Raw genomic sequence first — 26,267 nt, 5'->3', positions numbered from 1 at the left:
GTGCACCATGCCTCAAATAGTCACCATTTACAATCATAAAGGGACCTGGTGGATGAGGCTCTATCACTCTGAATAGTCTAATTGACATTTTGGGGAAGCCTGGGAGTGTTCAAGTTGAACCGTTCACTGACCAGGCCCAGAGTGCCAACCGTTCTGGGTGAGGATGGGAAATCTCCCCCGCCTGGCACTGTAGGTCCAGACTCCAGAGGGAGGGGCCACGGTTCGACCTCATAGTAGTTGAGTGATCTCCACTAGCCAGTGTTTCTCTGGCCAATGTGGCGCTATTCATATGAGCGATAGCCCCTTCTCCTGCACCCTGGCTAGAGTGGGGGAAATCAGGGCCAGTGGGGGGGTGCATACAGGAGGACCCGTGGCCACTCGTCTGCCAACGTGTCCACCCCTATCAGTGCATCCCGATCCCTCGGGGAAAAGAACAGTGAACACTGTGTATTCTCCATTGATGGAATGCCGAAGTGCGTCCAAACCTGACTGGCTACATCTGGGTGGAGCTTCCACTCCCCGAATAGACCGTTCCCTCTGGAGAGTAAATCTACCACCAGATTCAGTACTCCCGATACATGAGTAGCTCTCAGTGACGGTGGTATTGTCTGTTCTGACTAGAACACGACGACCCTCCAGAAATGGGAGAAACGAGTTCCAGGCTGTTTATGTGAGTAGAAAAGAAATGGAATCTCCACACCGCGGGTCGCATCCCAACCCGAGAGAGACGAAGTCCGTCGTGACTACTTTTCTGGATAAAACAGTGCCCGTCTGGGAACTCTGTGACAGACAGGTCGGGAGTCTCCAGGAGTGCAGTGCTGCCGTGCAGATCTATGATAGATCTAGATCTGTGAAAATCTAGATCTATGGAGATCTGTACACAGTGATGTTTGTGACGTAATTTGGCTCAGACCCAGAGAAAAGACCCAGCGGTGAAACCGTCTCATATTCAAGTGGTCTAATGGGATGACTGCTAAAGCCAATGCCATCACACCTAGCAGCCTCAGACATGTTTCGAAAGAGACCAGGTTCCCTCTGCGAAACAGTGCTAGGTAATTCTGGAATGTTCTTATACATTCCACTGAAAGGAGAGCTTTGAATGATACCGAATCTAGGGTTAAACATAGGAAAGAGATCTGCGTTGGAATCGGAATGCACTTTAATGTGTTTATTCTGAAACCTAGAAGTGTTGGGTGTTCCAAGAGCAGCTGACTGTGTTCTACGACATCTTTCAGATTCCCTGGCAGGAGGCTTTGGTGGCCTGGCCTGAGGGGATGAAGGATTCCAGTTCCAGTTTCAACTGTTCTGCCTTACTATTATTCAACCATGCTGGTCATTTATGAACATTTGAACATCTTGGCCACGTTCTGTTATAATCTCCACCTGGCACAGCCAGAAGAGGACTGGCCACCCCACATATGCTCTCTCTAATTCTCTCTTTCTTTCTCTCTCTCGGAGGACCTGAGCCCTAGGACCGTGCCCCAGGACTACCTGACATGATGGCTCCTTGCTGTCCCCAGTCCATCTGACTGTGCTGCTGCTCCAGTTTCAACTGTTCTGCCTTATTATTATTTGACCATGCTGGTCATTTATGAACATTTGAACATCTTGGTCATGTTCTGTTATAATCTCTACCCGGCACAGCCAGAAGAGGACTGGCCACCCCACATAGCCCGGTTCCTCTCTAGGTTTCTTCCTAGGTTTTGGCCTTTCTAGGGAGTTTTTCCTAGCCACCGTGCTTTTACACCTGCATTGTTTGCTGTTTGGGGTTTTAGGCTGGGTTTATGTACAGCACTTTGAGATATCAGCTGATGTACGAAGGGCTATATAAATAAATTTGATTTGATTTGATTTGATTTTGTCTCTGTCAGATGATTCTGAAAGGAGGCTGTCGGAAAATCCTATGGAGTCATTGTCGTCTCCAAATCAGGAAGCCCGGCAGGGAGGTCACGAGGTCGTTACTGGAGTCCTCCAACAGCGGGGCAATGGCGTTGAGCTGGTCGCTCCAGCTAGTGCTAGCGGTCGCTCCAGGATTCCCTGTGGGGAATATCCATGGCCGCTGATGAGCCATCGGGGACGCCAGCCCCCATGTTAGGGTTCTGTTGACTCAGGCTAGCTTGGTGTGCTAGCCTGCGACAGAAGCTCTTCACAGTTAAGAGGGCACAGTGTGGACAGGAACCGGGGGAGGCTAACGCTTCCTGGGCATGTTACAGTCCATGGCAAGCGGAGCACACTGAGTGGGCGTCCTTGGCCGACATCTTGTTTCCGCAGGAGCAGATTCGTGCCGGGAGCTTCCCCTCGTTTGGGGTGGGAGATGCTTTTGTCGCCATACCTGGGATGCTATGTTTTTTGCTGTCAGAAAATAAACTAGCATGGTAGGCTAGTCCGATAGCCAGCGATTAGTGGGTTATCTCCGACGGTGGACCTTGGCCAGATACCGTTTCCGAAAATACATAAAAAAGATAGCTTGGTGTCGGTAGTAAGCTTTTGTGGTTTTACTTCAACAATAAAAGTTCTGTAGTGTGGTGGCTAGCTTGTTAACGACTAGTCACTGTTTGGATATGGCCAACTTGGTCGTGAACGAGTTAACCCTGTTACAGCTGTAGCCGTTTCTCCCTCGAATAATTTCCTTCTTACTATGGTGAAGGAAAAGGAACATTTCCATCATCAAACATTCCAGGGAATAGCGCCTCGCGAGTGAGTTATCCGCTCACATCTGTGGACGGTTTAGCCAATCACGGCTGGCGTAGCGTAATAAAGGCTTCTGACGAATACACCGGAGGCGTATACCATCAGTGAAATACCCAAAACAAACTGGAATTAACCAAATGGAAAACAAATTGCTGTTCAATGTACATAATCTTCTGAGACGATTGCAGGCTGCCAAGGATTGTGTCCCAAATGGCACCATTTTCCCTTTATAGTGCACTACTTGACCAGGGTCCAAAAGTAGTGTACTATGTAGGGAATATGGTACCATTTGGGACACAGACTGGAAAAACAATGGTTCACCCCTCTCAGGAAATGCCAAACATTACAGGCAGTTATAAATAGAGCCTCCTGCCTGACTTTGTAGAGCTGCGGTGCCGTGCGATTCAGGACAGGAAACGCCTCACAGCCTGGGGTCATTGGAAAAGCTATCTCCCACCCCTCCTCTATTGTCTTTAGCTCTCTCTCTCTCCCTTTCTGTCTTTGTTTCTTGATAATCTCGCTCTCTCTACTCTCTCTCCCTTTCTGTCTGTGTTCCTTGATAATCTCTACTCTCTCTACTCTCTCTCCCTTTCTGTCTGTGTTCCTTGATAATCTCTCTCTCTCTCTCTACTCTCTCTCCCTTTCTGTCTGTGTTCCTTGATAATCTCTCTCTCTCTCTCTACTCTCTCTCCCTTTCTGTCTGTGTTTCTTGCTTATCTCTCTCTCTCTATACTCTCTCTCCCTTTTTGTCTCTGGGTTTCTTGATATCTCTCTGTCACACACATACTCTCCCTCCCTTCCTTCCTTCCTTCCTCTTTCTCCCTCTCTTTAATTCTCTCTCTCCCTCTTCCTCATCCCACTGTCTCTCCCCCTCTCTCTTCACACTCCTCGCCTCTTAAATGGGAACCTTGGGAGAACACTTGACAAACAGCTGTTCATTTATTCATATGTCTCCTCTTACTGCAGACGTGGTCCTTACCAGCCGTGTTATGATTGGGAATGTGTGTGGACATTGACCCGAATGAATGAGCTCCATGGTTAAGTGAGGTTAAGTCAGTCATGGGTGCTGTTCATTAGCTTAATGTACTGTAGATACTTTAGCTACATCAGCGCACACAAAAGGTGGTCAAACTCATTGCATGTTCAATTTCGACATGATCCTACAGAATGTTTTCTGCAGTGTTGGTCGAGTCAGAGCTCGGATACATGGTGGGGTAGCTAGGCAGTTGTTCAGGTCTGTGTCCCAAATGGTGAAGTCAGGTCTTGGTATTGGGGATATTTTATTTAGCTGCATCAGTATGTGGGAGCTGATGCACCTGGATGTGGGAGCTGCGAAGGAGCTGATGCACCTGGATGTGGGAGCTGAGAGGGAGCTGATGCACCAGGATGTGGGAGCTGAGAGGGAGCTGAAGCACCTGGATGTGGGAGCTGAGAGGGAGCTGAAGCACCTGGATGTGGGAGCTGAGAGGGAGCTGAAGCACCTGGATGTGGGAGCTGAGAGGGAGCTGATGCACCAGGATGTGGGAGCTGAGAGGGAGCTGAAGCACCTGGATGTGGGAGCTGAAGTATATGGATGTGGGAGCTGAGAGGGAGCTTATGCACCTGGATGTGGGAGCTGAGAGGGAGCTGAAGCACCTGGATGTGGGAGCTGAGAGGGAGCTGATGCACCAGGATGTGGGAGCTGAGAGGGAGCTGAAGAACCTGGATGTGGGAGCTGAGAGGGAGCTGATGCACCAGGATGTGGGAGCTGAGAGGGAGCTGAAGCACCTGGATGTGGGAGCCGAAGTACATGGATGTGGGAGCTGAGAGGGAGCTGATGCACCTGGATGTGGGAGCTGAGAGGGAGCTGAAGCACCTGGATGTGGGAGCTGAGAGGGAGCTGATGCACCATGATGTGGGAGCTGAGAGGGAGCTGAAGAACCTGGATGTGGGAGCTGAGAGGGAGCTGATGCACCTGGATGTGGGAGCTGAGAGGGTGCTGATGCACCTGGATGTGGGAGCTGAGAGGGTGCTGATGCACCTGGATGTGGGAGCTGAAGTATATTGATGTGGGAGCTGAGAGGGAGCTGATGCACCTGGATGTGGGAGCTGAGAGGGAGCTGATGCACCTGGATGTGGGAGATGAGAGGGAGCTGATGCACCTGGATGTGGGAGCTGTGAGGGAGCTGATGCACCTGGATGTGGGAGCTGAGAGGGAGCTGATGCACCTGGATGTGGGAGCTGTGAGGGTGCTGATGCACCTGGATGTGGGAGCTGTGAGGGTGCTGATGCACCTGGATGTGGGAGCTGAGAGGGAGCTGATGCACCTGGATGTGGGAGCTGTGAGGGTGCTGATGCACCTGGATGTGGGAGCTGAGAGGGAGCTGATGCACCTGGATGTGGGAGCTGAGATTAATCTGCTGCATGTGAGGTGGGATGTGGGAGTTAAGAGAGAAGAGACAGGTTTACTTCTTTCTTTGTGAGCTTAGCTGGCCCTGTTGGTACCATTCATCACCCCCAATGCCAAGCACTGAGTGACAGAATGGTTCTGTCTTTAAAGTAGTGGATTACTACTGGATTAATATCTCGTATGATTCCGCCATGGTTCCACTCAGGACGGCAGGTATACCAGACAGTGTCTCTCAGTTTCTCATGAATCTGCAGTAAATAATAATAGGACTGTATTTTGGAACGGAAATGTTAATTGTTTGCCAGATTTTGTTAACACAATAAAATATGATTATTAATTGATGCATTGAAAGTGTTCTACATCTCCAGCTTTAGGAATCACTACCTCGTCACGAGCTTCCTAAAAAATGAAGGGGCGTGGACGTTTTCCCAAATGGCACTCTATTCCCTATATAACTGCACTAAATAGGGAATAGGGTTCAATTTGGGACGTAGCCAACCGTAGATTGTTTCCTTGACTGCCGTACAGGCTGAATGGGTCCACAGGGAATGCAGGTTCCCACTGAAAAGATCCTCGGCACAGACAAACTAACTGACGTTTATGCACTGCACTTGTATAGATTGCTTTTTCATTGGATCTGCACAAAATGTGCATTTTTATAGGATATATATGGTATAAAGGTAAGCCATTAGTTCAGTTGAATACACACATTTCTGTCAACACTGAAGTTTCTGGGAGTAAAATGGGAAATGGAATTAATTCCTCCGGCTTTATACATTATGTGTTTCTTTCCTTTACACAATATTGATATTGCTTGTCACTACGGATTTATGCTTCAATCTCTCAGTACATAATGCTGTGATCTGGAGGGTTTGAATGTTTACAAAAAATGTGAAGACATTCTTCTGCTCCTTAGTTGATGGTCAAGAGAAATGTGCTTTTAAACAAATGTAAACGTGTCAAATAATCTCTGTTTTTGAGAGTGGACTATTGTGCTCAGTCACAAAACAAGGCTATGTCATGTTTCCACAAAGACGCTTCTAATGAGGAACACTGTGTCATGTTTCCACAAAGACGCTTCTAATGAGGAACACTGTGTCATGTTTCCACAAAGACGCTTCTAATGAGGAACACTGTGTCATGTTTCCACAAAGACGCTTCTAATGAGGAACACTGTGTCATGTTTCCACAAAGACGCTTCTAATGAGGAACACTGTGTCATGTTTCCACAAAGACGCTTCTAATGAGGAACACTGTGTCATGTTTCCACAAAGACGCTTCTAATGAGGAACACTGTGTCATGTTTCCACAAAGACGCTTCTAATGAGGAACACTGTGTCATGTTTCCACAAAGACGCTTCTAATGAAGAACACTGTGTCATGTTTCCACAGAGACGCTTCTAATGAGGAACACTGTGTCATGTTTCCACAAAGACGCTTCTAATGAGGAACACTGTGTCATGTTTCCACAAAGACGCTTCTAATGAGGAACACTGTGTCATGTTTCCACAAAGACGCTTCTAATGAGGAACACTGTGTCATGTTTCCACAAAGACGCTTCTAATGAAGAACACTGTGTCATGTTTCCACAAAGACGCTTCTAATGAGGAACACTGTGTCATGTTTCCACAAAGACGCTTCTAATGAGGAACACTGTGTCATGTTTCCACAAAGACGCTTCTAATGAGGAGCACTGTGTCATGTTTCCACAAAGACGCTTCTAATGAGGAACACTGTGTCATGTTTCCACAAAGACGCTTCTAATGAGGAACACTGTGTCATGTTTCCACAAAGACGCTTCTAATGAGGAACACTGTGTCATGTTTCCACAAAGACGCTTCTAATGAGGAGCACTTTGCATTACGTTGTACTGATGTAACTGACTGGTGTTAGGGAAGAGAGAGTGAGTGGGTTGGGGTTCCTGTTTTAGTCTCCACACCCGCCGTGTTTGTGTAAGTCAGAGAGCCCTGGAAGCAGTGGTTACTTCCTGGATCAATAGTCCAATAGTCTGCATGCATCATCAGGGACACCTGACCAATAGGGTTTTATCATCGGGGACACCTGATCAATAGGGTTTTATCATCAGGGAAACCTGACCAATAGGGTTATATTATCAGGGACACCTGACCAATAAGGTTTTATCATCAGGGACACCTGGCCAAAACGGTTTTATCATCAGGGACACCTGACCAATAGGGTTTTATCATCAGGGACACCTGGCCAAAAATGTTTTATTATCACGGACACCTGACCAATAGGGGTTTATCATCAGGGACATCTGACCAAAAGGGTTTTATTATCAGGCATACTTTACCAATGGGGTTTTATCATCAGGGACACCTGACCAATAGGGTTTTATCATCAGGGACACCTGACCAATAGGGGTTTATCATCAGGGACACCTGACCAATAGGGTTTTATCATCAGGGACACCTGACCAATAGGGTTTTATCTTCAGGGACACCTGACCAATAGGGTTTTATCATCAGGGACACCTGACCAATAGGGTTTTATCATCAGGGAAACCTGACCAATGGGGTTTTATCATCAGGGACACCTGACCAATAGGGGTTTATCATCAGGGAAACCTGACCAATATGGTTTTATCATCAGGGACACCTGACCAATAGGGGTTTATCATCAGGGACACCTGACCAATAGGGTTTTATCGTCAGGGAAACCTGACCAATATGGTTTTATCATCAGGGACACCTGACCAATAGGGTTTTATCATCAGGGACACCTGACCAATAGGGGTTTATCATCAGGGAAACCTGACCAATATGGTTTTATCATCAGGGACACCTGACCAATAGGGGTTTATCATCAGGGACACCTGACCAATAGGGTTTTATCATCAGGGAAACCTGACCAATATGGTTTTATCATCAGGGACACCTGACCAATAGGGTTTTATCATCAGGGACACCTGACCAATAGGGTTTTATTAGTTGTCATCAAAGACACTAGACCAATCTGGCTGCCGGCATCAGGGACACCTGACCAATAGGGTTTTATCATCAGGGACACCTGACCAATAGGGTTTTATCATCAGGGACACCTGACCAATAGGGTTTTATCATCAGGGACACCTGACCAATAGGGTTTTATCATCAGGGAAACCTGACCAATGGGGTTTTATTAGTCGTCATCAAAGACACTTGACCAATCTGGCTGCCGGCATCAGGGACACCTGACCAATGACAATTTGTGTCAGTTTGTGTCATAGCAGCGCATTTAGAAGTACTATGACCTGGATCACAATGCAGGAGGCTTTATGAAACTAGTCGGCCATCTTGGTTCTTCAGAGGAGATTAATATAAATTGTTAGCCCCTGAGCCAGGCAGGAACCGCTGCTCTGAGAACTGCACCCAATGTGAAATTGAAATGCCTGGCTGCATTACTGGCTGTGTGTCCCAAATGGCAACCTATTCCCTTTTGACCAGAGCCCTATAGGCCCTGGCTGGGGAAAAGTAGTGCACTACATAGGGACTTGGGTTTTATTTGGGATGCAGCCACTTGTGCCTGGTAAGATTGTATTAATAGAAATGGAATGTTTGATTAAACCAACTGCCTAGAAAGTGTTGGCTAGAGAGAGAGAGAGAAGATGTGGAACATGAACTGTGGACAGAGCCCCATGTGTTTAAATACAGTACCAGTCAAAAGTTTGGACACATTTACTCAATCGAGGGTTTTTCTTTATTTTTACTATTTTCTACATTGTAGAATAAAAGTGTAGACCTCAAAACAATGAAATAACACATATGGGGGGGGGGGGAGTGTTAAACAAGTTAAAATATACTTTAGATTTTAGATTCTTTAAAGTAGCCACCCTTTGCCTTGATAACAGCTTTGCACTTTTGGTATTCTCTCAACCACCTTCACCTGGAATGCTTTTCCAACTGTTTTTAAGGAGTTCCCACATTTGGTGAGCACTAGTTGGCTGCTTTTCCTTCACTCTGCACTCCAACTCATCCCAAACCACCTCAATTGGGTTGAGGTCGGGTGATTATGGAGGCCAGGTCATCTGATGCAGAACACCATCACTCTCCTTCTTGGTCAACTAGCCTTTACACAGCCTGGAGGTGTGTTGGGTCATTGTCCTGTTGAAAAGAAAATGATAGTCCCACTAAGCGAAAATCAATTGGGATGGAGTATCGCTGCAGAATGCTGTGGTAGCCATGCTGGTTAAATGTGCCTTGACTTCTAAATAAATGACCCACAGTGTCATCAGCAAAGCACCATCACCGCTCCTCCTCCTCCTCCATGCTTCACAGTGGGAACCTCACATGCAGAGATCATCGTTCACCTACTCTGCATCTCACAACGACACTGTTGGAACCAAAAATCTCAAATTTGGACTAATCAGACCGAAGGTCAGATTTCCACCAGTCTAATGTCCATTGCTCATGTTTCTTGTCCCAAGCAAATCTCTTCTTCTTATTGGTGTCCTTTAGTAGTGTTTTTTTTATTGATATAGACCTATATGATATAATACTCTATTGACTTTCTATACCCCGTGAAGCTGTGAAAGAGAACTGCTTATTTGAGCTCAGTTGTGGTACATTGCTCTTTGGAGGGTGGAGAATCAACTGTCACATTTAAATGCTATTTTATCCTTTATTACAGCTGTTTTACCCTACAGTACAGGGCCAATTAAAACATCTCTACTGGCCTCAAAATGGGTATTTCATCCTTTATTACAGCTGTTTTACCCTACAGTACAGGGCCAATGAAAACATCTCTACTGGCCTCAAAATGGGTATTTCATCCTTTATTACAGCTGTTTTACCCTACAGTACAGGGCCAATTAAAACATCTCTACTGGCCTCAAAATGGGTATTTCATCCTTTATTACAGCTGTTTTACCCTACAGTACAGGGCCAATGAAAACATCTCTACTGGCCTCAAAATGGGTATTTCATCCTTTATTACAGCTGTTTTACCCTACAGTACAGGGCCAATTAAAACATCTCTACTGGCCTCAAAATGGGTATTTCATCCTTTATTACAGCTGTTTTACCCTACAGTACAGGGCCAATTAAAACATCTCTACTGGCCTCAAAATGGGTATCTCATCCTTTATTACAGCTGTTTTACCCTACAGTACAGGGCCAATTAAAACATCTCTACTGGCCTCAAAATGGGTATTTCATCCTTTATTACAGCTGTTTTACCCTACAGTACAGGGCCAATGAAAACATCTCTACTGGCCTCAAAATGGGTATTTCATCCTTTATTACAGCTGTTTTACCCTACAGTACAGGGCCAATTAAAACATCTCTACTGGCCTCAAAATGGGTATTTCATCCTTTATTACAGCTGTTTTACCCTACAGTACAGGGCCAATTAAAACATCTCTACTGGCCTCAAAATGGGTATTTCATCCTTTATTACAGCTGTTTTACCCTACAGTACAGGGCCAATTAAAACATCTCTACTGGCCTCAAAATGGGTATTTAATGAGTAATGTGTTGCTGTTCCACATGAAGTAGCTAACAGAGCAGAGTGGAGTAATCCAGTCATTTGTAATTACCGTCCATAACCTTTTGTTCTCGTCTGATATATGAGGATACCAGTGGCGTTCGGTGATGATTAAGATTAGGGAGGACGATTATTTCTACGACAGCATATTGGATGACTGGCATTCATAGTCCATTCGCCCAGTTCAGTGTAACATGGATAGGGTTTAGGCTACAACATGATACTAGAATGTTCCCTGTAGCCCATCATGAGGTCGCTACAACCTAGCCTCTAAACGGGGAGGCAGGTAGCCCAGTGGTTAGAGTGTTGGACTAATAACCGAAAGATTGCAAGATCGAATCCCTGAGCTGACAAGGTACAAATCTGTCGTTCTGCCCCTGAACAGGCAGTTAACCCACTGTTCCTGGGTTGTCATTGAAAATAAGAATTTGTTCTTAACCGTCTTCACTATCATTCTAAAATAAAGAAAAACCCTTGAATGAGTAGGTGTGTTCCACATTTTTGACTGGTTCAGTATATATGGGTGGCAGGTAGCCTAGCCTAGTGGTTAGAGTGTTGGACCAGTAACTGAATGTGTTGCTAGATCGAATCCCCGAGCTGACAAGGTAAAAATGTGTCATTCTGCCCCTTAGCAAGGAAGTTAACCCACTGTTACCCAGCAGGCTGTCATTGTAAATAATATTACTTTTCTTAACTGTCTTGCCTAGTTAAATAAAATAACTGACAGTGTTTGTTTTCTGTTGTGACTGTTCAGGAAGGAACTGTGAACAGAATGGAACTCTGTGATGGTAAATGGAACCTTGACAGATAGTTCTGGAACCCCCTGAGGAACTTATCTCCCCTGTTGTCATACTGCCAGCATACTGTAACACTCTCAGCATCACACTCTATACTCCCTGTTGTCATACTGCCAGCATACTGTAACACTCTCAGCATCACACTCTATACTCCCTGTTGTCATACTGCCAGCATACTGTAACACTCTCAGCATCACACTCTATACTCCCTGTTGTCATACTGCCAGCATACTGTAACACTCTCAGCATCACACTCTATACTCCCTGTTGTCATACTGCCAGCATACTGTAACACTCTCAGCATCACACTCTATACTCCCTGTTGTCATACTGCCAGCATACTGTAACACTCTCAGCATCACACTCTATTCTCCCTGTTGTCATACTGCCAGCATACTGTAACACTCTCAGCATCACACTCTATACTCCCTGTTGTCATACTGCCAGCATACTGTAACACTCTCAGCATCACACTCTATACTCCCTGTTGTCATACTGCCAGCATACTGTAAAACTCTCAGCATCACACTCTATACTCCCTGTTGTCATACTGCCAGCATACTGTAACACTCTCAGCATCACACTCTATACTCCCTGTTGTCATACTGCCAGCATACTGTAACACTCTCAGCATCACACTCTATACTCCCTGTTGTCATACTGCCAGCATACTGTAACACTCTCAGCATCACACTCTATACTCCCTGTTGTCATACTGCCAGCATACTGTAACACTCTCAGCATCACACTCTATACTCCCTGTTGTCATACTGCCAGCATACTGTAACACTCTCAGCATCACACTCTATACTCCCTGTTGTCATACTTTTCTTTAAAGACACCTACACAGTTCCCTTTGACACGAACCCCCTCATGGGATGAGACTGTGACAGACAGAGGCTCGCTGGGTAACAAATGGCACGGTATTCCCGATATACAATATAGTGCACCATGGGCCAATGGGCCCTGCTCAAAAGTAATGCGCTATAAAGGGAATATGATACCATTTGGGATGCATCCTGTGACCGACAGACATCTCCCAGGGACAGGGATAACACCACATGGAGATCTGGGAAAAACACAGGAGCTACCAGTACTGTCAGTCAAACACTGAACTTCTCATAGAAAAAGACTAACTGTCACTTTACACTGTAGCTGACTAGCACCGACACTGCAGCTGACTAGCACCAACACTGCAGCTGACTAGCATCAACACTGCAGCTGACTAGCACCAACACTGCAGCTGACTAGCACCAACACTGCAGCTGACTAGCACCAACACTGCAGCTGACTAGCACCAACACTGCAGCTGACTAGCACCAACACTGCAGCTGACTAGCACCAACACTGCAGCTGACTAGCACCAACACTGCAGCACCTGTATTCATTAGAGCTAGGCTACTTGTGGTGTCGATGCTGTCTTTCTGAGACCATTTCTATCTCATCGGTACTGTACATAGGACTGTGGATGGAGTGCTGCATTTATCAGCCTGTCTATTGGGTATGTATGTTCTGATCAGCTGTCTCACGTTTAACGGGAATTTGATTTCTGTAGAGTGAAGAGGTCCTCTTGAGAGTGTACATCTTGTTACAGTCTCCCAAGATGACACCCTATTCAGAGGCCTACGGGCCATGATCAAAGGTAGTGGACCGAATAGGGAGTCATTTTGGATGCAGGCATAGTGTAGAAACCCAACAGACCTGTCTGCATGGTATCCCTCCCACATCCGGGCTCCCTTATGGCGCAGCGGGGTCTAAGGCACTGCATCTCAGTGCTAGAGGCATAACTACAGTCCCTGGTTTGAATCTAGGCTGTATCACGTCTGACTGTGGGAGTCCCATAAGGCGGAGCACAATTGGTCCAGTGTTGTCCGGGTTTGGCCCGGGGGTAGGCCATCATTGTAAATAAGAATTTGTTCTAAACTGACTTGCCTAGTTAAATAAAGGTTAAATAAAAAATGTTGAAAAATAAATAAAAATCTGTCTCACTCCAACCGAATCACTTGACCTATCCTCCAAATCACAGCCCCCCCGTATATCTTACATGGGAAGTAGGGTTGCAAAGTTCCCAGGATTGGCTGAAATCCCGACTGGAGGATCCCCCGGAATCAGGAAGGAATGAGCAACTGGGATTCCTTAAAAGACTTTGACAGAAAGTGTATGGTGTTTTGCAACTGTAATGAACCTCATTCCGGGGAGGTGTTCCTCTCTGCTACAGCTGGGTGTGTAATAGTTTACAGGTATTATTGTTGTCCACAGCTGCAGCATCTTAGGAGGATGAATGGTTCCAATGGTCCATCTCAGTTTTGGCTCGGTTCTGACCCTGACCTTCTAACCTGTACAGGTTACACCCATCACTAGAGGTCATGGGTCGCTGTCAAGCCCAGCCAGCTGAGCTGCCCACTCTCTCTCTCTCACACACACACCCACCCAAGCAGCCTCTCACTCAAACACACACCCACCCAAGTAGCCTCTCACTCAAACAATTGACTGGTTACGTGACTTTAGCATTAATGCCTTGTAGGATTTTAAGGTATGTGTCCTTTGTTCACTCCTGGCAGTGAGTTTGCATGACAGAAATACAGTATTATATTTGAAAAGGACCTCCCTGGATGTATAGTTTTATATTACTACATTATATTTTAAAGGAACTGTATAGTAATCTGTTTACTATATGCAAGACCACGTAAAAGGATTCCTTCAAGTGATTATTGTGTTCATGTGATTGTGTAAACATAATTCAAGGAAGAGGCCTATACGGCGAGTCACCTAACAGTAAATTGTCCCCATTGTTTAGACAAGGCTAATTGTCGTTGTTCCAGAAATGCCATATTCTGCTGTGACGCAGGCTTTGTCTGGGCTCAGCTAGATCCCAGTGAACACAGTCCCCTGGGCATGTTCCTTCCCTGGGATTAAATACACAAACAAAACAAAAACAAAAGACAGACTCTGTCCCAAATGGCACCCTATTCCCTATGTAGTGCACTACTTTAGACCAGAGCCTATAGGGAATAGGGTGCCATTTTGGGATGCAGAAAGAGACACAGACTAAGAAAAACACAAACAAAACATCAATAATTTATATTTCAGAACCCCTGCCTGTCATTCATACAATAGACTCCAATAGTGGGAGTCAATCAGAACCCCTGCCTGTCATTCATACAATAGACTCCAATACTGGGAGTCAATCAGAACCCCTGGTTGTCATGTCTACAATAGACTCCAATACTGGGAGTCAATCAGAACCCCTGGTTGTCATGTCTACAATAGACTCCAATACTGGGAGTCAATCAGAACCCCTTGTTGTCATGCCTACAATAGACTCCAATACTGGGAGTCAATCAGAACCCCTGGTTGTCATGTCTACAATAGACTCCAATACTGGGAGTCAATCAGAACCCCTGGTTGTCATGCCTACAATAGACTCCTATACTGAGAGTCAATCCGAACCCCTGGTTGTCATGCCTACAATAGACTCCTATACTGAGAGTCAATCAGAACCCCTGGTTGTCATGCCTACAATAGACTCCTATACTGAGAGTCAATCAGAACCCCTGGTTGTCATGCCTACAATAGACTCCTATACTGAGAGTCAATCCGAACCCCTGGTTGTCATGCCTACAATAGACTCCTATACTGAGAGTCAATCAGAACCCCTGGTTGTCATGCCTACAATAGACTCCTATACTGAGAGTCAATCAGAACCCCTGGTTGTCATGCCTAAAATAGACTCCTATACTGAGAGTCAATCAGAACCCTTGGTTGTCATGCCTACAATAGACTCCTATACTGAGAGTCCAAAACATGTCAAAGCAGATGTTATACACTCTAACCACTAGGCTACCCTGCCGCCTCTACACTCTAACCACTAGGCTACCCTGCCGCCTCTACACTCTAACCACTAGGCTACCCTGCCGCCTCTACACTCTAACCACTAGGCTACCCTGCCGCCTCTACACTCTAACCACTAGGCTACCCTGCCGCCCCAAATGACAGAATGGCTACTCTGTAAGCAGCCTATGGACATGTTCAAATCATCAATAAGTGACTTTGACCTTCACAATCAATTTTGAGATACTTTCGGATGATTTGGGCACGATTCGCAAAAAAATCCTGACATTGGTACCTTGACTTCAATGGGATTTGTTAAAACGTCAGCATGGACTGCGGTACTACCTTGTCCATAGACTGATTACAGGATAAGGAAACCAACGTGTCATTTTGTCCTTTGGTTGAGCTATTGCCCAATATCTTACAATTATTAAATCAATCCGTCTACAGTAGGAAGGCGATGTCTTTCTATGTGCTATTCCCTCTTACCTGGAGCAGCAGCACAGAGGGCACAGAGGTCACCTTTCCTCCCTCCCCCTCCTCTACCCTCCTCATCTCTGGCTCCTGGATGCTTATCCTTATAAAAATGGCGCCAGTCAGATGCTGGCACTAAGACAGCTGTATTCCACAATACAGCAAACCAGAAAACTCTCACTTAAGACGCAGCGCTCATATTAGCTGGGGACTTTAATGCAGGGAAACTTAAAACCGTTTTACCAAATTTCCATCAACATGTTAAATGTTCAACCAGAGGGAAAAAAAATTCTTTATCACCTGTATTCCACATACAGAGACACATACAAAGCTCTCCCTCGCCCTCCATTTGGCAAATCTGACCATAATTCTATCCTCCTGAGTCTTACTTACAAACAAAAAATATAGTAGGAAGCACCAGTGACTTGGTCTATAAAAAAAAAGTGGTCAGAGGAAGCAGATGCTAAGCTACAGGACTGTTTTGCATAGACTGGAATATGTTCCGGGATTCCTCCGATGGCATTGAGGAGTACACCACATCAATCATTGGCTTCATCAATAAGTGCATCGATGACGTCGTCCCCGCAGTGACCGTACATACATACACCAATCAGAAGCTATGGATTACAGGCAACATCCGGACTGAGGTAAATGCTAGAGATGCCGCTTTCAAGCTAACCCGGACTCTTATAAGAAATCCCTCTATGCCCTCCAACGAACCATCAAACAGGCAAGGAGTCAATACAGGACTAAGATCAAATCGTACTACACCGGCTCAGACGCTCGTCGGATATGGCAGGGCTTGCATACCATTACAGACTACAAAGGGAAGCACAGCCGAGAGCTGCCCAGTGACACGAGCCTACCAGACGAGCGAAACTACTATGCTCGCTTCGAGGCAAATAACACTGAAACATGCATGAGAGCACTAGCTGTTCCGGAAGACTGTGTGATCACGCTCTCCGCAGCCGATGTGAGTAAGACCTTTTAAACAGGTCAACATTCACAAGGCGGCAGGGCCAGGTGGATTACCAGGATGTGTACTGTGAGCATGCACTGACCAACAGACCTATGTGAGAATGCTATTCATTGACTACAGCTCAGTGTTCAACGCCATACTGCCCTCAAAGCTCATCAATAAGCTAAAGACCCTGGGACTAAACACCTCGCTCTTCAACTGGATCCTGGACTTCCTGACGGGCCTCCCCCAGGTGGTAGGGGTAGGTAACAACATATTCACAGCATATCCTCAACACAGGGGCCCCTCAGGGGTGCGTGCTCAGTCCCCTCCCGCACTCCCTGTTCACTCATGACTGCACGGCCAGGCACGACTCCAACACCATCATTAAGTTTGCCGATGACACAACAGTGGTAGGCCTGATCAACGGCGAGAGGTGGTCAGAGACCTGGCCATGTGGTGCCAGGACAACAACCTCTCCCTCAACATGATCGAGACAAAAAAGATGATTGTGGACTACAGGAAAAAGAGGACCGAGCACGCCCCCATTCTCATCAACTGGGCTGTAGTGGAGCAGGTTGAGCTTCAAGTTCCTTGGCGTCCAAATCACCAACAAACTAACATGGTCCAAGCACACCAAGACAGTCGTGAAGAGGGCACAAAAAAAACAATTCCCCCTTATGAGACTGAAAAGATTTGGCATGGGTCCTCAGATCCTCAAAAGGTTCTACAGCTGCACCATCAATATTTTCCTGACTGGTTGCACCACTGCCTGCTCGGCCTCCGACCACAAGGCACGACAGAGGGTAATGCAAACGGCCCAGTACATCCCCGGGGCCAAACTTCCTGACATCCAGGACCTCTATACCAGGCGGTGTCAGAGGAAGACCCTATAGAGGGTAGTATGTACAGCCCAGTACATCCCCGGGGCCAAGCTTCCTGCCATCCAGGACCTCTATTCCAGGTGGTGTCAGAGGAAGGCCCTATAGAGGGTAGTATGTACAGCCCAGTACATCCCCGGGGCCAAGCTTCCTGACATCCAGAGCGTCTATACCAGGCGGTGTCAGAGGAAGACCCTATAGAGGGTAGTATGTACAGCACAGTACATCCCCGGGGCCAAGCTTCCTGACATCCAGGGCCTCTATACCAGGCGGTGTCAGTGGAAGACCCTATAGAGGGTAGTATGTACAGCCCAGTACATCCCCGGGGCCAAGCTTCCTGACGTCCAGGACCTCTATACCAGGCGGTGTCAGAGGAAGACCCTATAGAGGGTAGTATGTACAGCCCAGTACATCCCCGGGGCCAAGCTTCCTGCCATCCAGGACCTCTATACCAGGCGGTGTCAGAGGAAGACCCTATAGAGGGTAGTATGTACAGCCCAGTACATCCCCGGGGCCAAGCTTCCTGCCATCCAGGACCTCTATACCAGGCGGTGTCAGAGGAAGGCCCTAAAAATTGTCAAAGACTCCAGCCACCCAAGTCATAGACTGTTCTCTCTGCTACTGCACGGCAAGCAGTACAGGAGCGCCAAGTCTAGGTCCAAGAGGCTTCTAAACAGCTTCTTTACCCCCCAAGCCATAAGACTCCTGAACATCTAATCAAATGGCTACCCAGACTTTTCACATTGCCCCCCTTTGACACCACTGCTACTCTCTGTTGTTATCATCTATGCATAATCACTTTATTATTAACTCTACCTACATGTACATATTACCTCAATTACCTCAACTAACCGGTGACCCTGCACATTGACTCTGTACCGGTACCCCCTGTATATAGCCTCCACATTGACTCTGTACCGGTACCCCCTGTATATAGCCTCCACATTGACTCTGTACTGGTACCCCCTGTATATAGCCTCCACATTGACTCTGTACTGGTACCCCCTGTATATAGTCTCCACATTGACTCTGTACCGATACCCCCTGTATATAGCCTCCACATTGACTCTGTACCGATACCCCTGTATATAGCCTCCACATTGACTCTGTACTGGTACCCCCTGTATATAGTCTCCACATTGACTCTGTACCGGTACCCCCTGTATATCACCTCCACATTGACTCTGTACCCGTACCCCCTGTATATCGCCTCCACATTGACTCTGTACCGGTACCCCCTGTATATAGCCTCCACATTGACTCTGTACCGGTACCCCCTGTATATAGCCTCCACATTGACTCTGTACCGGTACCCCCTGTATATAGCCTCCACATTGACTCTGTACCGGTACCCCCTGTATATAGCCTCCACATTGACTCTGTACCGGTACCCCCTGTATATAGCCTCCACATTGACTCTGTACCGGTACCCCCTGTATATAGCCTCCACATTGACTCTGTACCAGTACCCCCTGTATATAGCCTCCACATTGACTCTGTACCGATACCCCCTGTATATAGTCTTCACATTGACTCTGTACCGATACCCCCTGTATATAGCCTCCACATTGACTCTGTACCGATACCCCCTGTATATAGTCTCCACATTGACTCTGTACCAGTACCCCCTGTATATAGCCTCCACATTGACTCTGTACCGGTACCCCCTGTATATAGCCTCCACATTGACTCTGTACCAGTACCCCCTGTATATAGCCTCCACATTGACTCTGTACCGATACCCCCTGTATATAGTCTTCACATTGACTCTGTACCAGTACCCCCTGTATATAGCCTCCACATTGACTCTGTACCGATACCCCCTGTATATAGTCTCCACATTGACTCTGTACCAGTACCCCCTGTATATAGCCTCCACATTGACTCTGTACCAGTACCCCCTGTATATAGTCTCCACATTGACTCTGTACTGGTACCCCCTGTATATAGCCTCCACATTGACTCTGTACCGATACCCCCTGTATATAGTCTCCACATTGACTCTGTACCAGTACCCCCTGTATATAGCCTACACATTGACTCTGTACCAATACCCCCTGTATATACCCTCCACATTGACTCTGTACCGATACCCCCTGTATATACCCTCCACATTGACTCGATACCCGTGTATATAGTCTCCACATTGACTCGATACCCCCTGTATATAGCCTCCACATTGACTCTGTACCGATACCCCCTGTATATAGACTCCACATTGACTCTGTACCAGTACCCCCTGTATATAGCCTCCACATTGACTCTGTACCGATACCCCCTGTATATAGTCTTCACATTGACTCTGTACCGATACCCCTTGTATATAGTCTCCACATTGACTCTGGACCGGTACCCCCTGTATATAGCCTCCACATTGACTCTGTACCGGTACCCCCTGTATATAGCCTCCACATTGACTATGTACCGGTACCCCCTGTATATAGTCTCGCTATTGTTATTTTACTGCTGCTCTAAACCTGTTGTGTTCGGGCGCATGTGACTAATAAAATTAGATTTGATGTTATCCCCTGTCTGAAACAGATATACAGGCCTTTTGTTAGCATGGTGGACCAGCCAGCCTCTTCTACTTCTCAACCTATACAGCCTAGGGATGTGTCTCCAATGGCATCCTTTTCCTTATATAGTGCACCGTACCCATAGGGCTCTGGTCAAAAGTAGTGCACACTATCGGGAATAGGGTTCCATTTGGGATGCCGCCTAGGTGCTGCCTGTGAGTTCTCCCCACTAACATAAAGCCAACCTACCTGATAACGACCAAATAAAGAGGTTGATAAATCCCAGCCCCAAGGTGAATGTGAAGGACAGACACTGTGTGTGTTATCTAGCAGCATATTATCTGCATGATTGGTTACGGGTCTAGGAATTTTGTTTATTTTTCCAGTGATTAATTTGTAGTGGAACGGTAGCGAGCCAGACCTTCACAATCAGTTAGCTGGAGCTTAAATCATGTTAGCTTTGAAACTGGTTCAATGTCAAAAGGGGGGGGGTGACATTATCCTGGTCTCAGATCTGTTTGTTCTCTCTTAACAACTATAGTGGTGACTGTAAACACAGGTTTGAGACCATTCTATGTTGCCATTATCTGTGGGGTTCAAGTCTTATGTTGTTGCAGAATGACATCCTTAAGACTCTGTTCGCTCTTTATTTAACCAGGCAAGTCAGTTAACAACAAATTCTTTTTTTCAATGACGGCCTAGGAACAGTGGGTTAACTGGTCTAGGAACAGTGGGTTAACTGGTCTAGGAACAGTGGGTTAACTGGTCTAGGAACAGTGGGTTAACTGGTCTAGGGACAGTGGGTTAACTGGTCTAGGGACAGTGGGTTAACTGGTCTAGGAACAGTGGGTTAACTGGTCTAGGAACAGTGAGTTAACTGGTCTAGGGACAGTGGGTTAACTGGTCTAGGGACAGTGGGTTAACTGGTCTAGGAACAGTGGGTTAACTGCCTGTTCAGGGGCAGAACGACAGATTTTGTACCTTGTCAGCTCAGGGATTTGAACTTGCAACCTTTCGGTTACTAGTCCAATGCTCTAACCACTAGGCTACCTGCTGGTTACTAGACCAACGCTCTAATCACTAGGCTACCTGCTGGTTACTAGTCCAACGCTCTAATCACTAGGCTACCTGCTGGTTACTAGTCCAACGCTCTAACCACTAGGCTACCTGTTGGTTACTAGTCCAACGCTCTAACCACTAGGCTACCTGTTGGTTACTAGTCCAACGCTCTAATCACTAGGCTACCTGCTGGTTACTAGTCCAACGCTCTAACCACTAGGCTACCTGCTGGTTACTAGTCCAACGCTCTAACCACTAGGCTACCTGCTGGTTACTAGTCCAACGCTCTAACCACTAGGCTACCTGCTGGTTACTAGTCCAACGCTCTAACCACTAGAATACCTGCTGGTTACTAGTCCAACGCTCTAACCACTAGGCTACCTGCTGGTTACTAGTCCAACGCTCTAACCACTAGGCTACCTGCTGGTTACTAGTCCAACGCTCTAACCACTAGGCTACCTGCTGGTTACTAGTCCAACGCTCTAACCACTAGGCTACCTGCTGGTTACTAGTCCAACGCTCTAACCACTAGGCTACCTGCTGGTTAGTAGTCCAACGCTCTAACCACTAGGCTACCTGCTGGTTACTAGTCCAACGCTCTAACCACTAGGCTACCTGCTGGTTACTAGTCCAACGCTCTAGTCACTAGGCTACCTGCTGGTTACTAGTCCAACGCTCTAACCACTAGGCTACCTGCTGGTTACTAGTCCAACGCTCTAACCACTAGGCTACCTGCTGGTTACTAGTCCAACGCTCTAACCACTAGGCTACCTGCTGGTTACTAGTCCAACGCTCTAACCACTAGGCTACCTGCTGGTTACTAGTCCAACGCTCTAACCACTAGGCTACCTGCTGGTTACTAGTCCAACGCTCTAACCACTAGGCTACCTGCTGGTTACTAGTCCAACGCTCTAACCACTAGGCTACCTGCTGGTTACTAGTCCAACGCTCTAACCACTAGGCTACCTGCTGGTTACTAGTCCAACGCTCTAACCACTAGGCTACCTGCTGGTTACTAGTCCAACGCTATAACCACTAGGCTACCTGCTGGTTACTAGTCCAACGCTCTAACCACTAGGCTACCTGCTGGTTACTAGTCCAACGCTTTAACCACTAGGCTACCTGTTGGTTACTAGTCCAACGCTCTAACCACTAGGCTACCTGCTGGTTACTAGTCCAACGCTTTAACCACTAGGCTACCTGTTGGTTACTAGTCCAACGCTCTAACCACTAGGCTACCTGCTGGTTACTAGTCCAACGCTCTAACCACTAGGCTACCTGCTGGTTACTAGTCCAACGCTCTAACCACTAGGCTACCTGCTGGTTACTAGTCCAACGCTCTAACCACTAGGCTACCTGCTGGTTACTAGTCCAACGCTCTAACCACTAGGCTACCTGCTGGTTACTAGTCCAACGCTCTAACCACTAGGCTACCTGCTGGTTACTAGTCCAACGCTATAACCACTAGGCTACCTGCTGGTTACTAGTCCAACGCTCTAACCACTAGGCTACCTGCTGGTTACTAGTCCAACGCTTTAACCACTAGGCTACCTGTTGGTTACTAGTCCAACGCTCTAACCACTAGGCTACCTGCTGGTTACTATTCCAACGCTTTAACCACTAGGCTACCTGCTGGTTACTAGTCCAACGCTCTAACCACTAGGCTACCTGCTGGTTACTAGTCCAACGCTCTAACCACTAGGCTACCTGCTGGTTACTAGTCCAACGCTCTAACCACTAGGCTACCCTGCCGCTCTTGTGACCGTACCTCTCTTTGTATGTGCTGTTTTCATTTGAGGAGCTTCCATAGTGGACAAAGTTGTCAGTTATCCATCAGATATGCAAATAAACATTGAACACCGGTGAAAAAAAGAGAATGTTTCCAATGTGGTCCTCAATGAAATAGGCCTATGTGAAGACTGTAAACTCTGATGACAGTAGCTTAGGTCCAATCAATACAGAGTCCTGTGGGCTTGCAAGAGCAGTGAGCGGGAATTGGGGGATGGGATTTTCATGCCTGAAAACTCTTAAGGAAAATGCACGTCAGTTCAGAACAAAATCTGGTTTACAATGACGGCCTGCCCCGGCCAAACCCTAACGACGCTGGGCCCCCAATCACAGCCGGTTGTCGAACCAGGATCTGTAGTGAGATGCAGGGGGGGAGGAGAGGAGAGGAGATGAGGACTGTGGACCTGCCTGCCTGTGAGGTGTTAGCCAGGGTTAGAGAGGGGGGGGGTAGAGAGAGGTGCTGAGGACCCGTCTTCCCTGCCTGGCTGAGGTGATTTGTGCCTTTTCATGTTCTGGACCCAGTGGAATCCATCAATGCAGAAACATTATAATCTGTCCAGCCAACAGACTCTGTTAAATGTAGGCCTGTAGATGTAGAGTGTTTTGGGAGACGGAGCAGCCCTTTTCTTTCTCTCTCTCTCTCTCTCTCTCTCTCTCTCTCTCTCTCTCTCTCTCTCTCTCTCTCTCTCTCTCTCTCTCTCTCTCTCTCTCTCTCTCTCTCTCTCTCTCTCTCTCTCTCTCTCTCTCTTTCTCTCTTTCTCTCTCTCTCTCTCTCTCTCTCTCTCTGGGACTTAAGCGATGTGATGCATTATATGCCATGTCATTTGACAGCACCAGGCAGTTGTGAGTGTGGATGGGCTGCTAGGCTCACTCTGGCTGGAGGCTCTGGAGAGATGCCAGGCAGGGCAGGGCTGCCACCACTGTGCCCGGTCTTCAGCTGGAGACATTACACTGATCAGACTAGCCTGCATGGATGCATCCTTTCTGTCTGTACAGACCTTCCTCATCTCTACCCAGCTAGCCTCATTATGCAGCCTGCCAGCCCCATCTCTACCCAGCTAGCCTCATTATTCAGCCTGCCAGCCCCATCTCTACCCAGCTAGCCTCATTATGCAGCCTGCCAGCCCCATCTCTACCCAGCTAGCCTCATTATGCAGCCTGCCAGCCCCAACTCTACCCAGCTAGCCTCATTATGCAGCCTGCCAGCCCCAACTCTACCCAGATAGCCTCATTATGCAGCCTGCCAGCCCCAACTCTACCCAGATAGCCTCATTATGCAGCCTGCCAGCCCCATCTCTACCCAGCTAGCCTCATTATGCAGTCTGCCAGCCCCATCTCTACCCAGCTAGCCTCATTATGCAGCCTGCCAGCCCCATCTCTACCCAGATAGCCTCATTATGCAGCCTGCCAGCCCCAACTCTACCCAGATAGCCTCATTATGCAGCCTGCCAGCCCCATCTCTACCCAGCTAGCCTCATTATGCAGTCTGCCAGCCCCATCTCTACTCAGCTGGCCTCATTATGCAGCCTGCCAGCCCCATCTCTACCCAGCTAGCCTCATTATGCAGCCTGCCAGCCCCATCTCTACCCAGCTAGCCTCATTATGCAGTCTGCCAGCCCCATCTCTACCCAGCTAGCCTCATTATGCAGCCTGCCAGCCCCATCTCTACCCAGCTAGCCTCATTATGCAGCCTGCCAGCCCCATCTCTACCCAGCTAGTCTCATTATGCAGCCTGCCAGCCCCAACTCTACCCAGATATCCTCATTATGCAGCCTGCCAGCCCCATCTCTACCCAGCTAGCCTCATTATGCAGTCTGCCAGCCCCATCGCTACTCAGCTGGCCTCATTATGCAGCCTGCCAGCCCCATCTCTACCCAGCTAGCCTCATTATGCAGCCTGCCAGCCCCATCTCTACCCAGCTAGCCTCATTATGCAGCCTGCCAGCCCCAACTCTACCCAGATAGCCTCATTATGCAGCCTGCCAGCCCCAACTCTACCCAGATAGCCTCATTATGCAGCCTGCCAGCCCCATCTCTACCCAGCTAGCCTCATTATGCAGTCTGCCAGCCCCATCTCTACTCAGCTGGCCTCATTATGCAGCCTGCCAGCCCCATCTCTACCCAGCTAGCCTCATTATGCAGTCTGCCAGCCCCATCTCTACCCAGCTAGCCTCATTATGCAGCCTGCCAGCCCCATCTCTACCCAGCTAGTCTCATTATGCAGCCTGCCAGCCCCATCTCTACCCAGCTAGCCTCATTATGCAGCCTGCCAGCCCCATCTCTACCCAGCTAGTCTCATTATGCAGCCTGCCAGCCCCATCTCTACCCAGCTAGTCTCATTATGCAGTCTGCCAGCCCCATCTCTACCCAGCTAGTCTCATTATGCAGCCTGCCAGCCCCATCTCTACCCAGGAAGTTTTCACCCGGTAATTCGTTGGGCACCACCCTCTAGAGAGCCCTGCGGTTGAACTCATAGTCAACTCTCTGTTTCTGTTCTCCTCTTTCCTCTTTCAGGTGACTGACCAGCTTCCGTGGGATTTGATGTCGCCTCTAGATTGGTTCTGCTGAAGATGGAAACACTGGAGTCTGAGCTCACCTGCCCAATCTGCCTGGAGCTGTTTGAAGATCCCCTGCTCTTACCCTGCGCCCACAGCCTGTGTTTCAACTGCGCCCACCGCATCCTAGTCTCCCACTGCTCGTCCAACAAACCTCTAGAGTCCATCTCCGCCTTCCAGTGCCCCACCTGCCGTTACGTCATCACGCTGAACCACCGCGGCCTGGAGGGCCTGAAGCGCAATGTGACCCTGCAGAACATCATCCACCGTTTCCAGAAGGCCTCCGTCAGCGGCCCTAACTCCCCCAGTGAGAGCCGTCGTGCCCCAGGTCTCTCCGGAGGCCACAGGCCCTATAGCAGCAGCGGAGGAGGAAGCTCCGGCAGCCACAGCGCCCGCTCCAGCCCGGCCCAGCCCTCCTCTCATCAGCACACCGCCACCATGTCTCTGGAGCACCGTATCAGCTGCCAGTTCTGTGAGCAGGACCCGCCGCGCGAGGCAGTCAAGACGTGCGTGACCTGCGAGGTGTCGTACTGTGACAGGTGCCTACGTGCCACGCACCCCAATAAGAAGCCGTTTACCAGTCACCGTTTGGTGGAGCCGGTGCACGACGCCCACCTGAGAGGCCTCACCTGTCTGGAGCATGAGAATGAGAAGGTTAATATGTATTGCATCGTGGATGACCAGCTGATATGTGCCCTGTGTAAGCTGGTGGGACGACACAGAGAACACCAAGTCTCCTCTCTTAGCGAACGCTTCGACAAACTCAAGGTGAGGCCCCCCCCTTCTCTCTAACACACAGATCACACACTCAAGGTGAGGCTCCCCCCTTCTCTCTAACACACAGA

General features: G+C 47.9%; 1 protein-coding gene across 3 annotated transcripts in view; it reads left to right on the top strand.

Annotated features, from left to right (window-relative positions):
• Window positions 1-26,267, top strand: part of LOC123993749 (probable E3 ubiquitin-protein ligase MID2) — a 265,189-nt gene that overhangs the window by 134,843 nt on the left and 104,079 nt on the right. For all 3 annotated transcript variants that reach the window (XM_046296202.1, XM_046296201.1, XM_046296203.1), the window contains exon 2: window positions 25,382-26,190. In XM_046296202.1, the coding sequence (XP_046152158.1) occupies window positions 25,438-26,190 (753 nt within the window). In that variant the 5' untranslated portion in view covers window positions 25,382-25,437. The remainder of the gene's footprint in view (window positions 1-25,381; window positions 26,191-26,267) is intronic.

Source organism: Oncorhynchus gorbuscha, linkage group LG13 (genome assembly GCF_021184085.1).
Source record: "Oncorhynchus gorbuscha isolate QuinsamMale2020 ecotype Even-year linkage group LG13, OgorEven_v1.0, whole genome shotgun sequence".
NCBI classification, from domain to species: Eukaryota; Metazoa; Chordata; class Actinopteri; order Salmoniformes; family Salmonidae; genus Oncorhynchus; species Oncorhynchus gorbuscha.
Note: the sequence above shows the minus strand (reverse complement) of the source record. Positions and strands in the feature narration are given on the sequence as shown.